Raw genomic sequence first — 16,585 nt, 5'->3', positions numbered from 1 at the left:
ACATTGATAAAAACTAAGCTAATTAGATATTAATAATAGCATATAGATGACTCGTGTCACTTAATCCCCACAAAACACACAAACAAGTTGTGGTTCCATTAAATAACGTTAGTAGATTCTTTCGTTCCATTTTACTCCTGAAAATAAAACTATATATAAAAACTAAGCTAATTAGATATTAGTAGTAGAATTTAGACGACTCATGTCTCTCAATCCCCACAAAACAAACTAACAATCTGTGGTCGGATTAAAAACTACATGTGTCAATAACAATCAAATTAGATATTAGTATTAGAATTTCTAGTAAATAGTGTTTGTTAGTAGATTCTTCCGTGACATGTTACTCCTAAAAACAAAAGCAAATATAAAAACTAAGCTAATTAAATATTACTAGTAGAATTTAAATGGCCCATGTCTCTCAATCCCTAAAAAACACACAAACAAGCTATTTTCGAATTAAACTCAGCACGTGTCAAAAATAATATAATTAGAAGTTAGCATTAGAATTTTCATTAAAATAACATTAGTATATTCTTTGGCACCATGTTACTCCTGAAAACAAAAGCATGTATAAAAACTAAACTAATTAGATATTGGCAGTAGAATTTAGATGGCTCATGCCTCTCAACAACCACAAAATACACAAACAAGTTGTGCTCGGATTAAAAACTGCATGTGTCAAGAACAACCCAATTAGATGTTAGTATTAGAATTTTCCATTCAATAGCATTAGTAGATTCTTCCACGCCATGCTACTCCTGAAAATAAAAGCATGTATAAAAACTAAGCTAATTAGATATTAGTAGTAGAATTTAAATGACTCGTGTCTCTCAATCCCCACAAAATAAACTAACAATCTGTGGTCGGATTAAAAACTACATGTGTCAATAACAACCAAATTAGATATTAGTATTAGAATTTCTAGTAAATAGTGTTTGTTAGTAGATTCTTTCGCGACATGTTACTCCTAAAAACAAAAGCAAGTATAAAAACTGTCACGCCCCAAACTCAGAAACTAGGCTCACAATGTGGACATTTAACCATCATTACCCATCAATGTGTACATCTAACCAACATTGCTCCCTAGGAGTAGCAATTTAATAACCAAACTAGATGTTAGTATTAGAATTTCTATTAAATATCGTTAGTAGATTCTTCCACGACATGTTACTCCTGAAAATAAAAGCAAGTATAAAAATTGTCACGCCCCAAACTTGGAAACCAGGCTCATAATGTGGACATTTAACCATCATTAACCATCAATGTGGACATCTAACTAACATTGCTCCCTAGGAGTGGCCCACATAGAGTCAAACATATAGTGAGCCCATGGCCTCACAAAAACTAAGCTAATTAGATATTAGTAGTAGAATTTACATGGCTCATGTCTCTCAATCTCGACAAAACACATAAACAAGTTGTGGTCGAATTAAAAACTATTCATATTAATAAAAATACAATTAGAAGTTAGCATTAGAATTTTCATTAAATATAGTTAGTAGATTCTTCCACTCCATGTTACTCATGAAAACAAAACCATGTATAAAAACTAAGCTAAATAGATATTAGTAGTAGAATTTAGATAACTTGTGCCTCTCAATCCCCACAAAACAAACTATCAATCTGTGATTGGATTAAAAACTACATGCGTCAACAACAACCCAATTAGATGTTACTAGTAGAATTTAAATGGCTCATGTCTCTCAATCACCACAAAACAAACAAACAAGCTGAGGTCGAATTAAAAACTGCACGTGTCAAAAACAACACAATTAGAAGTTAACATTAGAATTTTAATTAAAATAACGTTAGTATATTCTTCAGCGCCATGTTACCCATGAAAATAAAAGCTTGTATAAAAATTAAACTAATTAGATATTGGTGGTAGAATTTAGATGGCTCTTCTCTCTCAACCCCCACAAAACACACAAACAAGCTATGGTCGAATTAAAAACTACATGTATCAACAACAACCCAATTAGATGTTAGTATTAGAATTTCTATTAAATATCAATAGTAAAGTCTTCCTCGCCATGTTACTCCTGAAAACAAAAGCAAATATAAAAACTAAGCTAATTAAAGTATTAGTAGTAGAATTTAGATGGCCCATGTCTCTCAATCCCCACAAAACACATAAACAAGCGGTGGTCTAATTAAACTCTGCACGTGTTAAAAACAATACAATTAGAAGTTAGCATTAGAATTTTCATTAAAACAATGTTAGTATATTCTTCATCGCCATGTTACTCTTGAAAACAAAACCATATATAAAAACTAAAGTAATTAGATCTTGGTAGTAGAATTTAGGTGGCTTGTGTCTCTGAAGCCCAACGAAACACACAAACAAGTTGTGGTCGGATTAAAAACTGCATATGTTAACAACAACCTAATAAGATATTAGTATTAGAATTTCCATTAAATAGCATTAGTAGATTCTTTCGCGCCATGTTACTCCTAAAAATAAAAGCAAGTATAAAAAGTAAGCTAATTAGATATTAGTAGTAAAATTTAGATGGCTCATGTTTCTCAATCCCCACAAAACACACAAACAAGCTGTGATCGGATTAAAAGCTGCACGTGTCAAAAATAACCCAATTTAAAGTTAGCATTAGAATTTCCATTAAATAATGTTAGTAGATTCTTCAGCGCCATGTTACTCCTAAAAATAAAAGCATGTATAAAAACTAAACTAATTAGATATTTGTAGTAGAATTTAGATGGCTCGTGTCTCTCAACCACCACAAAACACACAAACAAGCTATGGTCGGATTAAAAATTGCATGTATTAACAATAACGCAATTAGATCTTAGTATTAGAATTTTCATTAAATAGCGTTAGTAGATTCTTTCGCACCATGTTACTCCTTAAAACAAAAGCATGTATAAAAACTAGGTTAATTAGATATTAGTAGTAGAATTTACATGGCTCATGTCTCTCAATTCACACAAAACACACAAACAATCTGTGGTCGGATTAAAAACTACGTGTTAATAACAACACAATTAGATGTTAGTATTAGAATTTCTATTAAATAACGTTAGTAGATTCTTCCGTGTCATGTTACTCCTGAAAACAAAAACATGTATAAAAACTAAGATAATTAGATATTAGTAATAAAATTTAGATGGGTCATTATCAGATTAAAAATTGCATGTGTAAACAACAACCCAATTAGATGTTAGTATTAGAATTTTTCATTAAATAGCGTTAGTAGATTCTTCCACGCGATGTTACTCCTGAAAATAAAACTATCTATAAAAACTAAGCTAATTAAATATTAGTTGTAGAATTTAGATGACTCATGTCTCTCGATCCCTACAAAATAAACTAACAATCTGTGGTCGAATTAAAAATTGCATATGCAAAGAACAACCAAATTAGATGTTAGTATTCGAATTTCTATTAAATTGCGTTAATAGATTCTTCCGCGCCTTGTTACCCTAAAAACAAAAAAGAAAGTATAAAAATTGTCACGCCCCAAACTCGAAAACCGGGCTCACAATGTGGACATTTAACCATCATTGCCGATCAATGTGGACATCTAACCAACATTGCTCACTAGGAGTGGCCCACATAGAGCCAAACATATAGTGAGCTCATGGCCTCACAAAAACTAACCTAATTAGATATTAGTAATAGAATTTAGATGCCTCATGTCTCTCAATCCCCACAAAACACACAAACAAGTTGTGGTCGAAGTAAAAACTATATGTGTTAATAACAATACAATTAGAAGTTAGCATTAGAGTTTCCATTAAATATAGTTAGTAGATTCTTACACACCATGTTACTCCTGAAAACAAAAGCAAGTATAAAAACTAAGCTAATTAGATATTAGTAGTAGAATTTAAATGACTCCTATCTCTCAATCCCCACAAAATAAACTAACAATCTGTAGTCAGATTAAAAACTACATGTGTCAATAACAACCAAATTAGATGTTAGTATTAGAATTTTTATTAAATAGCGTTAGTAAATTCTTCCGTGACATGTTACTCCTGAAAATAAAAACAAGTATAAAAACTATCACATTCTAAACTCGAAAATCAGGCTCACAATGTGGACATTTAACCATCATTGCTGATCAATGTGGATATCTAACCAACATTGCTCCCTAAGAGTGGCCCACATAGAGCCAAACATATAGCGAGCCCATGGCCTCACAAAAACTAAGCTAATTAAATATTACTAGTAGAATTTAAATGGCTCATGTCTCTCAATCACCACAAAATAAATAAATAAGTTGGGGTCGAATTAAAAACTGCACGTGTCAAAAACAACACAATTAGAAGTTAGCATTAGAATTTCCATTAAAATAACGTTAGTATATTCTTTGGCGCCATGTTACCCATGAAAACAAAAGCTTGTATAAAAATTAAACTAATTAGGTATTGGTAGTAGAATTTAGATGGCTCTTATCTCTCAACCCCCACAAAACACACAAACAAGCTATGGTTGGATTAAAAACTTCATGTGTCAACAACAACCCAATTAGATGTTAGTATTAGAATTTTCATTAAATAGTGCTAGTAGATTCTTCCCCGCCATGTTACTCCAGAAAATAAAACCATGTATAAAAAGTAAGCTAATTAGATATTAGTAATAAATTTTAGATGACTCGTGTCTCTCATTCCCCACAAAACAAACAAACAGTCTATGGTCGGATTAAAAATTGCATGTGTCAATAACAAACAAATTAGATATATTAGTATTAGAATTTCTATTAAATAGCGTTAGTAGATACTGCCACACCATGTCAATCCCCACAAAACACACAAACAAGTTGTTGTCGAATTAAAAACTACACGTGTCAAAAACAACACAATTAGAAGTTAGCATTAGAATTTCATTAAATAACGTTAGTAGATTCTTCGGCGTCATGTTATTCGTGAAAATAAAAGCATGTATAAAAACTAAACTAATTAGATATTTGTAGTAGAATTTAGATGGCTTGTGTCTCTCAATCTCCACAAAACACACAAACAAGCTGCGATCGGATTAAATACTGCATCTGTCAACAACAACCCAATTAAATGTTAGTATTAGCATGTCTATTAAATAGCGTTACTCCTGAAAACAAAACCATGTATAAAAACCAGTGTTTCAAATAGAGCTCGTAATGTAGCGGTAGCATACACTACGTTTTGTAGTGTGATTGTAGCGTTATGTAGCATCCTTAATTGCATAAATGTACACTATAGGGGTTGTAGCATATCCTATAGATATGCAGCGCATAGCATAAGCTATAATGTATTTTTTTTATTATTTTATTTTCTTCATGTTTTCTTTGTATCTAATGTTGAGGAATATGACACTTGTATTGTACTTGATAATTTTAACCTATGAGATTTTTATTTCTTTTCATAATTATGATTTATGGTTTCATCAGACATTATTAATTAAAGTGGCTTGATTAGAAAGTTGTTAATGTGCTAATTATTTGATTTGGCTTACATATGTGGATAGGCTTTTGAAAAATGATAACTAATAACTTGTTTGAAGATGATTATAAATAATTAAATTTAATCATCTTTTAGGAATATTTATATTTGTCCTTCCTTTTTTTCATACTTATATTTTTATCCTTTTTTTCAGCATTTATTATATTTGTCCTATTTTTAAATTAATCATCTTTTAGGCTACGTAATAACGCTACATGCTATAGATGGCTCGTGTCTCTCAACCCCCATAAAACACACAAATAAGCTGTGGTCAGATTAAAAACTACATGTGTCAACAACAACCCAATTAGATGTTAGTATTAGAATTTTCATTAAATAGCGTTAGTAGATTCTTTCGCGCCATGTTACTCATGAAAACAAAAGCATATATCGAAAAATTAATTTCTTCTCGTATAAGTGAAGATCTGATGTTGTGAGGAAAATTGAAAAATCATATAGTGGACTAAGGAGATAAATTTTCAAACAAAATTCACAATAAATCATTAAATACAAAGAAGCAGAAAATTCATAATTTCAATCAAACTAGCAGGTCAGGACAGATGCAACCTATTACTATGAAATCTAAAAAAATTTAGTAAGAAATGATAACAGAACAGAACCTTTCTGTAAATCTTCACAATGAGCATATATTTTTATAATTTTTAGTTGGAATTATAATCTAATGGTACATATCATGTGCCGTGTACTCATGTTGCATTATGCATACTCTTTCTCTATTTTCAAGCAACCACTAATTTACTTCATGAAAGTGCTTTAAATTTGTCTAAATTGGAAATCTTTCCATCTCTTCTATTATGTTTGTTTTATTCTCTTAGTTTCCATTTCTAATGAGTTTTCTCACTGCCTTTACTGAAAGATATGATTGTGGGACGATTCTCATATATTATATGATTATTTTTATTTTTTTCTTTGCTCTTGACTCTCTTCTCAATATCTTCCAAAGAATCTTATTATTATTCAGCAAAATCCAGAAAATCTGGCTGTAATGCTGTGTGCATTATAATGACTGACTTTTTTTAATCAGCCAAATTCTAGCGATGTGAAGGAATTCAGAATGAAGCTTGAGGAGCGGAGACACATGTTCAGGCAAGACAATGTAAGAGCACATGATGAAAACATAGCCCACGTACAGCAAAAAGTAACTGGGCGATTGAAGTGACAGATAGATTGATTTTAAAAGTTTTAAATTAACCTATGAGAGGCAAGCATAATCTATCATGGTTGAAAATGAAGAGAACGCAAACCAGAAAGACATTATGCTTGAGTGTGAGTTTTAGGTATATGTTGCATACAAGTGAAATCACTTCTTTTGCTTAGGATTTCAAATGCACTAAAAAAGTTGTGAGTGACTTGCAGCTTGTAACTCGCTTATAGGTGAAATTTTCTATCCTAACACCACCTTTAAGTGGGGTTGCTTATAAACCCTTGACAAGTAATAAAACTTCCAGGCATCCAAATGACCCCTAGATGCACCGGAAAATTAAGAAATCATATGATCCTTGGTCTAAGCATGTAGTGTCCTCAGATAGATGGCTAAGAAAGAACTACAGTGGCAATCTAAATTCAACAGAAAATGCCAAATTTGGGTTGGTGGGTCTTCCCAATCTTGCTATATTTGGGGCATGGTCCATCCACAGTGCGTCCCATCATAGCAATGGTCTCAAAGACTGAACCACAGGCCCCACTTGTACAAATTCAAGGCTTATACAGTAAGTATCCCTGGGCCAAGGATCAAATAGTATTTCAAGGTGAAAATCAGATAAAGGAGACAATTACCATAGTCAATGCGGTCCAACCATGAAAAAACCCATGCTGTCTGATGGCTTCTCCATCTGGAGACTTAGACATACTTGCCAATAAGCACAGGTTCCAACTATAGACATTTCCACAGTCATGAAGCATGAGTTGTGTTTCTTCACCTGCACCAAAAGGAAACAATATAGAAAGGATAGAAGAAAATGGAGAAAATGGAGGAATGTAAAGGAGTCTAACCAGAGAAGCCAACTAACAGAAAAAAGAAGCCCACTGACAGGCTTCCAACTATAGGCATTTCCACAATCATTAAGCATGAGTTGTGTTTCTTCACCTGCATCAAAAGGAAATAATATAGAAAGGATAGAAGAAAATGGAGAAAATGGAGGAATGTAAAGGAGTCTAACCTGAGAAGCCCACTGACAGAGAGAAGAAGCCAGACCAGAGCGCACAGAAGCAACTAAAACAGGAATGATTCCATGAAAGAGAACTTGATCTGGGTTAGTGCCACTAGAATCCCTGCCAGAACCTTCTCCAAAGCTTAGAAGTATGGCAGCAATTATTAGTAAGAATAGGGCCCCCATTTGTTTAACCGAGTGCTTTTGCCTACAGATTGCACCCAGAAAAAATATAGTAAAGTGATTGTCAGAGAACTTGGTAATTCTCTAAAATTACCTGCAAGCACATAGCCAATAAAAAGGCCTAGCATCAGCCTAGCCAGCAGAAATGCTCAACTCAGAAAATATAAGAAAAGCTTTCTCCTGCCTTTGGAACCAATAGGAAATGATTGAAAAGTTAGACATAAGATGTCACGCCCCAAACTCGGAAACCGGGCTCACAAAATTTTCGATCGCCGAATCCGGTGCCAACGGCCTCCGTAGAACCCCATTCTCGGCTCCTAGCGCCCATTCGCCAGGTTCCAATCCTGGGATGCTACGAGGAGGATTTTCAACACCAGTTTGATTCGTAATAAGCATAACCAAAGGCATAACCCATAAACAACAACCAAAAACTCCATCACATTTCCACTATGATCAAAAACTTTACAAGTACAATGAGCATAAAGGGAAATATAATGATGAATGACCAAAAGCTTCAAAATAATCTGCCACGTGCTCAAGCCTCAGCACTGCTGTGATCCAACATCACCTGCACGCAACGGTCGTACATAAGCTTATAGAAAACTTAGAGGGTGGTGAAAGTGTGTGCTCAAGGTGGTAATGCAGTTATGCAGTATCAGAGTAATGCGGAACATGCTGATGAAAGCCAAGAATGCCATTAGTCATACCAAGGCCATGCGGTGCAAACCATGAATGATGTCGGCCATACCAAGACCATGTAATGTTAAATGCAACTCAAGCATATAAATCCTCATCTAAGTCCACATATCAATATAGCTCAAATCTGGCATATCACTGGGGTCTAGTACACTCCAAGCCAGATTGCCGCCCCACCGCGTGCAATAAGGTGAGTGAAAAAGACCTCACTATCCGCTGCCAATATCGGGCTCAGCTCTTCAATAACGAACTCATTCCTCGAGCTGGTCAGACTCAGCCTAGCTTTGCCCCCTCCTCTCGGGTGGGTAAGGCCGCACCCCCTTCCAACCGACCCCGATACAGTGGAAAGCGCAACCATCTAGTAATCGGCACTCGGCGCTCATGCACCCACTTGGTCTAAATGTTGGAGCAACCTCTTGGTACCGTAAGGGTTTAGGGACTTTCACCTAAGGATATCTATAGCATCCCATGTAGAACAAGATTTTTGGTATCTAATCCTGCCAACCACGATACGCCTGTGGAGGCTACGGCCCTGATATCGCTAGGGCTTACGGTAACCATGTCACACAATGTGAATGCATGAATCACACAGTCTAGTCATGCAGCAATCCTGCGCGTATCATGTGCTCATGTAGGGAAACACCACCTATCCAGGAGTCCCTAAACAATCTGCCAGAAGGCATATGCTATGACCAGTCACTTCTCATATCAAGCATACATATAATGTGTATGATCATAAACCATAGAACTATACTAATCGTGTTATGAAGCAATGCATTATCCTTACAACGCAGATGGCCTAGACGGCTTACACACAATGAGTACAGGTCTATCAATGGGCCCTAGGAAGGGTCGTAATGTGGACATTTAACTAACATTATACTTGCAATGTGGACGTCAAACCAACATTGCTCCCAAGGCACGACTGTCAAAAACATCATTACATAAACCATATTGGTATCACACATTGCAATGGACCTTAGGTACATCCCATTGGGCCTTAATTACATCAAATGGGCCAAATCACATGGGCCTTATATTCATCAAGTGGGCCACATCAATGGGCCGCACCAATGGGCCTTATGTACATTGCAATGGGCCATAACCCGTGGGCCTTAGAATTCATCAAATGGGCCTAATCTCATGGGTCTTAGGTGTATCGAATGGGCCACACCAATTGGGCCCCATATGTACATCAAATGGGCCTCAACCCATAGGCCCCAATACATCTTAATGGGCCTTAACCCATAGGCCCCTAATACATCTAATGGGCCTTAACCCATGGGCCACAATACATCTAATGGGCCTTACAACATGCCAAGGTGGGGTCCACTTGGACTATGGATCTGGCTCATTCTCTAACCCCTGATATAAAATGAGTATTTAAAATGGTTGGGTGGATGGGATGCAGCACATGCATCATGGTGGGTCCCACTGTCATTGGACAGTGTGGATAGAACACATGCACCACCGTGGGCTCCACCGTCCGCTGGACGGTGTGAATAAAACGGATACGTCATGGTGGGTTCCACCATCCACAGCCGTGGACAGTGTGGCATCACATACAATAATGGTGGGTTCCACGTGTGTGGCCCACCATAATGTTTTCTTGCCATCTAACCTGTTGATAAGGTCACACAGACCTGAGTGAAAGGAAAAACACAAATTTCATCTTGATCCAAAACTTTTGTGGCCCACAAAATAGTTTCAACGGTAGAAATTTAATATTACTATTTCCTGCAATGTGAGCCACCTGAGTTGTGGATGGAGCTGAAATTTGGAGGGGGCCCACTGCTGGGAGTGGCCCACCTCGTGAACGGGTTGGATGATAAATAAACATCAAGGTGGGGCCCACATGAAGAGCCGTGGGCGGTGCCTGTCCGCCTGTCCGCCCGGGGGTACGCAGGCGTTGCCTGCCGCCTTCTGAGAACAGCAGCAACTGCTGCTTATGAATTTTTATTTTTATTTTTTTGGGATTTCTAAGGTTTTTCCTCAGTGGGGCCCGTATCAGATGAATCCGACCCAACCGTCGAGTCTCATGGCTTAATACAAACTAAACGAGCCCAATATTGAATATACTTTGGTGAATAGTAACAATAGGCGATTTTTCAACAGTAACCACCACGGTTTCCTATGCTATGGCCCACCAGATGCTCAGATCAACTTCATTTTTCGGCTCCACGCCTAAAATGATCCAGGGAATGAGATGGATGGCATGGATCAGATCAATGGATTAGTGGTGGGGCCTGTGTGAGCTGTCCGCTTCAAGTTCTAAATCAAAGTGATATATTTTTTTTTATTACAGCGTCCAGCGTCAGGGACGCTGGACGGTCTAGGCACACACATATCTAAGGTGGGCCCTGCTCAGGTGGGCCACCACATGCTTAAGTGGTGTGGGTACAATACATATAAGGTGGGCTCCACTTGAAGATGGTTTGAATAAAATACATGTTTCAGGGTGGGGTCTATCCAAGTGGGCCATACAACCATGTTATGATCACATAGAAAAAAAATGAAATAGAGAGGGAGAGAGAGATAGAGAGTGAGACACGCATGATGGAGGGACCTCGGCACTATGGGCCCTCCCTTCCATGATCTACAACATAAATCAAGTGGGTCCCATTTCATGTGGGCCCATTAAATCGAAATCCAACGGTGGAGATCCCTTCTCCACTAAAATAGACAGTCTAAATGACCCTAAGTATGCAAGAAAAATAAACATCATGATGGGGTCCATGGAGAATGGCCCCACCATGGAATGATCATGATGATCCAAGTGGGCCATCGGCCACATCCTAGGGTCCAAAGTGAGATCCAAACCATTAATCAGTTGGCCTCACTTGGCCCATCATAAACACATGAAAATCTAGCCTATGACACACCCACCGCTTGATCTTCTTGCTCCCTTGGCTTCCTTAGCTCCTTAGCTTTGATTCCAACGGAGGAGATGAGGTTTGGATGGTTGAGATGGGAGATGAAAGGGTGGGAAAGGTGGGTCACACTTGTGGCTTGGAAGAGTTAGAGAGGATTGGGACGGATGGTGCTCTTGGGTTGCTTGGGAGGTGAGTTTGAAAATGAGAGAGAGAGACTTGTAAAGGGAGACAGAGTGATGGGTGATGGACTGATGGATGTGGTGAGTGATGGGTGTGTAAGAGATTTTTGACTTTTGGAGTTTTTGGTGTAAGAAAGGTATGGGCTTGTAAGAACTTTTTGACTTTTGGGGCTTGCTTGGGAAAGGGTGTTGATGTGTACTTAACAAGTACTTGATATGATGAGATTGATTAATGTGACAAGTCATAGAGATTCTCTCGAGTTTTGCAACGCGCGGCGTTTTCCTCGCACTGAAGGCTGGCCCACATCTCCCGACCAGGGTATCGCCTCGGCTAGTGAGTCGCGGCATTGGAACCGCGGCGACGGCGTGGTCGCTATGGTAAAGGTCTTGGGTTGAGTCAACTCGGGTTGACGGCATGTGAATCAGGGTCTCGCGCAAATACCGGTTAAGGGTCGAAGGTTGCCGGAATTCGACCGGGAAGACTGCAGAAGTCTACGGAACGGTATGGTATAGGATACGGGGCTTATATAAGACAGTGATTTACTATCTGGAATGGGTCTAGGAAAATAACCAATGATTAATAACCACTGCATTCAAAGAGTAAAATGGAGAGAAAAAAAACAATCTACAATACATCTGGTAGTATAAATTATAAAGTGAGTCAGGAGTCAACAAAAAACATTGAAACTTCTAAAATACTCTTACATGTATCAAGACAGACCAAGTCTATTGTTTTTATACTGTTTCCCCTCAGTTAGAAGCAAGGTTCTTAAAACTCGGTTTCAGTGTGCATTTCAACAACAAATGAAACCAACTAGGCAGACAGTGACTCATCCCAAAGCATACATGTTTTTATAGTCAAAAGTCCAAAAAGAAAGAAAGAAAGAAAAAACGGATGGCTAGGATTATCTGGTGAGGCTTGTGGGGCTCCCCCTCCATCGCTTCTCTACAACACAAGATCCACATACAAATAGGCACATGTACTAAAGAATTTTTAAAAAAAAAATTAAAAAAAAAATCTATGAACAAAGACCCAAATGCATATAAAAGAAACACAATTCTTTATCATGTTTCCATTTCCATCTTTAATGAAAGTGAGATCTCATGCATTACCTTGTAGAAATCGACAACAATGAAGTTGGGCCATCATTTTCCTACTGCTTCATGACATGTACCAGTCATGCTAGTAAATGGACCTGAGTTATCCTTACAAGCTGACGCTAAATTAGGATTGTCAGGGAAATAGTTCTCTAAAACAAGGGATCTCGTTGTTGTGTTCATGGGAGATGATTCCGCACGATTAGGATAAGAACTCGCCTCCATCCAACTATCACCATCTACAGTTTCAGCCCAATCACCAAAACCAATAAAAAGAGAATCAGTGATAGCTTCACATGTTTATACTCCTATGCATCAGAAATTTAAATTGGATAATGCTTCCTATTTTGATGTATTTTATATCAATTTCATTTTATCTCCAAAAGCAAATTGATTCAACGAGAAAACACATAAATTTTATATTTTTACTGAATTTCATTAATAGTACAGACCTCTTCATGAGGCTGCATTCGCCAACCTCAGGAAAGCATTAAAGCATGCATCAAGTGGTCCACGCTAATAAATAGCCAGGCCCGAAAATTATGCCAATTCACTCGTTAGGTGGAACACACATTTAAAAAAAGAACAATGAACATTTTAAAAGAATTACTAGGAGTCCACATTCAACTAAAGCACATGGCCTACCCAATGAGTGTACAAGCCTGATTCTCAAGCCACATCATCTACCCGGCAGGGCCCATGTTATGCATGGCTCAAATATCAGTGATGGATGCATGTGGGCTTAGCAAAGCATGTACTAAATTTCTACATTAAAAAAAATTTAAAAAAAAAAAAATTCATCCGTCTATCTATGATAGTTCCACTGCAAGATCTGCATGGGATATACATTTATGAAACGAGAGAAAACAGGGCTTACATTGGTTTTCTACAATGTATCTCCACTCATAGGCGATGCCTTCAGAAGCCTCCTTGGCTGATTTTGAGAGGTGAATACCAACAAACGCTAGTTCTTACTAATCATATCATCGATGAGGGGCCAATCATGCCCATTTTTAGGCATCCCGGATACTATAAACCAAAATTTCCTAAGGTCGGCGACATTGAATACCTTAGTTAGGCCTTGAGGTGATGTGACATAATCTTCTATGAAGATTGTAATGATCTCCAAAAGGTTGGCATCAAGGAACACTTGAATTTCTTTCAGCACATTAATAGCAGGTTGTTGTTAATCAGATAGGTTAATCAGAATTCAATCATTTCATTAGATTTATATAAAAAGGAATCAGCTGCGACTTACGAATGCTATCAAATTGTAGCATTAGCCTCCAAAGGAGTGGCACAACCAAATGTCATTGTTAAAGTCGTACATGTTAGGCATCACCCCGCTAACATCCTTCTGCAATGATTCAGAGTATAAATAGCAGCAATAAAAAAAATAACCATATCTTTTTTTTCGTTCACTTTTTTCTTTTTGCAAAAATAATTATATATTTGTTAAGATGGACATCTTGTTCATAAACATTATACAGTAGCGAGCATGTAAATCATATCTTCTATCTAAGAAGACCCACCTACACATACATAAAGATATCCCATCTTCAAGATACAAGTATTTCTATGTTGTGTGTATGTAATTTTCTGTTAGTAGAGATTGCTTATGGGTTTATTATGGATTCCTAGCTGAGCCTAGGTGATGACTTCCAAGAGCTCTTCTAAGGTTCTATACCCACCTAAAATAGGAAAGGAAATAAGAAAACTTGATGGCTTCAGGAATCTAATTAAATGGGTTATTGAGAGAAGAAGAATAGAACCTAGTAATGCGATGAAAGCGTCAGAATGGTGGGACATCTTTGCCTTCCTTTGATGCATGCTGGCCACTGGTTTCACCTCTCCTTCTATTTCTCTTGTAATCTGCCATTAAAGAACATCTTTCAGCAGCATAAGAAAATGAGAATAGTTGAAAGAAGCAAGAGAAGAAAGGCATATCTACTTACTTCTTTACACATGAGAGTCTTCGGTATGATCCTACAAAGAAAAGCCCTCAAAGAAAAGGTCGAAAAACGTTCATTAATCCAATGAAAAACAAAACCCATATCAAAAATCATTCCTTTCTTTTATGATTGTGTTGGTTTTTCTCACCCTAGAACATGTCCCCCTCCTTTATGAAACGAGTGAGAAAAGAATGACAAACTCAGCTCCTTTCTTTCAACCAACATTTATGAAAAATTTTATTTTCTCCATCAAGGAAACAATGATAAGGGTTGATGGAAAGAGTAACAAAACCAAGTGACGATGAAATGATCAATGCCCCAGTCGCGATTACAAGATTCAAATGTCTAAAAAGCAAGACATGCACACATGCCAATATGATTAATGCCCCAATCGTGATTACAGGATTCAAATGTCTAAAAAGCAAGACATACACACATGCCAATATGTTAGCATTAATATTATAAAAACCAATGTATCAAAAAAAAATTATAAAAACCTACCAAAAAAAAAAAACCAACAAGCTTTTATTCTCTTTACAATTTGTTGAGAGAAACCAAGAAGACAAATAGCTTGATCCGGATCTAAAAGAAATATTACCATGCCTGATCAAATGACACCTTATCACATCAAGGATTAAAATAGTTTGTGTGATGACTTCCAATGTGTCCACACATGCAAACATGGGTAGAAGCCCAATTGTCAAACTTAATTCTAGAGCATTTAAGCAACCATGAAAGGTAAAGATAAATTAGTACAGGGTGCACAGGATGAGATTTAGCTTACAGGAATGATTAGCTTTTTCCCCCCATAATGGAATTCAATCCCCCAAAAGGTCCCCTACAAGGACAATTTGAGTCTAAATACATTATTGAGCATGACGAAAGGAAAAACAAATCTCAGCAGGATAAATGGTGCTAATTCAAGGTAATTATGAACCATCAACTAAAAGATGCTTTTTTAGAAATTGAAACGGAACTGAAGAAATGACAAATGACAAAATGACAACGAAAACAAGAAAAGAATTCACATTTGGATACAAATGGCAAAACAAAATACCTTTGACAAAAACAGTATTGTAATGAAATCCCAATTTCCTAGTATTCATGATGAGAAAGTAGCCCTCAAATTACAGAAAGATTCTTTTCAAATCCAACTTGAAAGTAATGCAATTGCAATTTGGAGCATGGTTCCTCAATATGAATGCTGAGGAAGGTTAATTACAATTAGGTTGTTTCTGCTTCATTAGTCTGAATGGACTACTGAATATTTTTCCTGCTCTATTTTTAGTGATTTTCAGCTCCATTGCTGAGCATTGGAGGAAAGTCAATATGGATGTCGTCGTTTGTAGCCCGCCAAGCCTTCAATCATGTGTTGCAGCAACGTGCAGATCACGAACCATATGGGGCACATCCAATGGACCAATATTCCACTTCAACAACCACAACTTTGAGTTATAGAAACTTTCCACTAATGTATAAAAGATGAGAAATAGTAACAGATCAAACCTCGAGAACAAAACATGGCGAGCACATCTAAGGTCTTGTAGCAATCATTTGAAGCTTCAAATTCGAACCTATAGTAGGCCAATGCCGTTTGGCTGGCTTGGTTATTGCAAGATCCAAATGCGATTGAATTAGCTATATATGGGTAGTAATTGTTAGTTGATAGTCAGCAGCAATTAGATCATTTGGAACATTACTCATGTGAAAACTCAGTTGTAATTTCTATATTCAACCAAGACCAACCCAAACCCAAACCATGTGATAAATGGGTCGGGTTTGAGTCCTCTGCTCTTATTGATCACACCAGCAAGAGTACTGCAATGAAATCCCAACAACAGTCTAGCAGGAGTATTGTAATGAAATCCATAACAAATATACATCAGCAGTTAAACATACAATGCAATGTCAATATACAAGTGAGCTTGTCCTTTAAGAATCCATCTTCATCTTTCAAAAAGAAAAGGAAAAGAAATAGTTCAACAGTCCAT

The 16,585-nt window shown here is 37.0% G+C and overlaps 1 protein-coding gene and 1 pseudogene across 1 annotated transcript; both read right to left on the bottom strand.

Annotated features, from left to right (window-relative positions):
• Window positions 1-4,961: 4,961 nt before the first annotated feature.
• LOC131217526 (UDP-N-acetylglucosamine transporter ROCK1-like) lies at window positions 4,962-7,904 on the bottom strand. Its single transcript, XM_058212461.1, has 4 exons — window positions 7,623-7,904; window positions 7,456-7,549; window positions 7,240-7,382; window positions 4,962-5,012 (listed from the first exon to the last, which is right to left on the bottom strand). The coding sequence occupies exons 1-4, from the start codon at window positions 7,797-7,799 to the stop codon at window positions 4,962-4,964; spliced, it is 465 nt and encodes a 154-aa protein (XP_058068444.1). The 5' UTR covers window positions 7,800-7,904.
• Window positions 7,905-7,928: 24 nt separating this feature from the next.
• LOC131217523 (PI-PLC X domain-containing protein At5g67130-like) lies at window positions 7,929-13,981 on the bottom strand (annotated as a pseudogene).
• Between the last annotated feature and the right edge of the window lie 2,604 nt (window positions 13,982-16,585).

This window comes from Magnolia sinica, chromosome 10 (genome assembly GCF_029962835.1).
Source record: "Magnolia sinica isolate HGM2019 chromosome 10, MsV1, whole genome shotgun sequence".
Taxonomy (NCBI): Eukaryota; Viridiplantae; Streptophyta; class Magnoliopsida; order Magnoliales; family Magnoliaceae; genus Magnolia; species Magnolia sinica.
Note: the sequence above shows the minus strand (reverse complement) of the source record. Positions and strands in the feature narration are given on the sequence as shown.

Coding starts and splice junctions, on each gene's coding strand:
- LOC131217526 (XM_058212461.1), bottom strand. CDS start 7,799: ATGGGGGCCCTATTCTTACTAATAATTGCTGCCATACTTCTAAGCTTT. Junction 7,550..7,622: donor TCTGTCAGTGGGCTTCTCAG/GTTAGACTCCTT, acceptor CTTTTGATGCAG/GTGAAGAAACACAACTCATG. Junction 5,013..7,239: donor GTTGGACCGCATTGACTATG/GTAATTGTCTCC, acceptor TGTTGTTGACAG/ATGCAGTATTTAATCCGATC.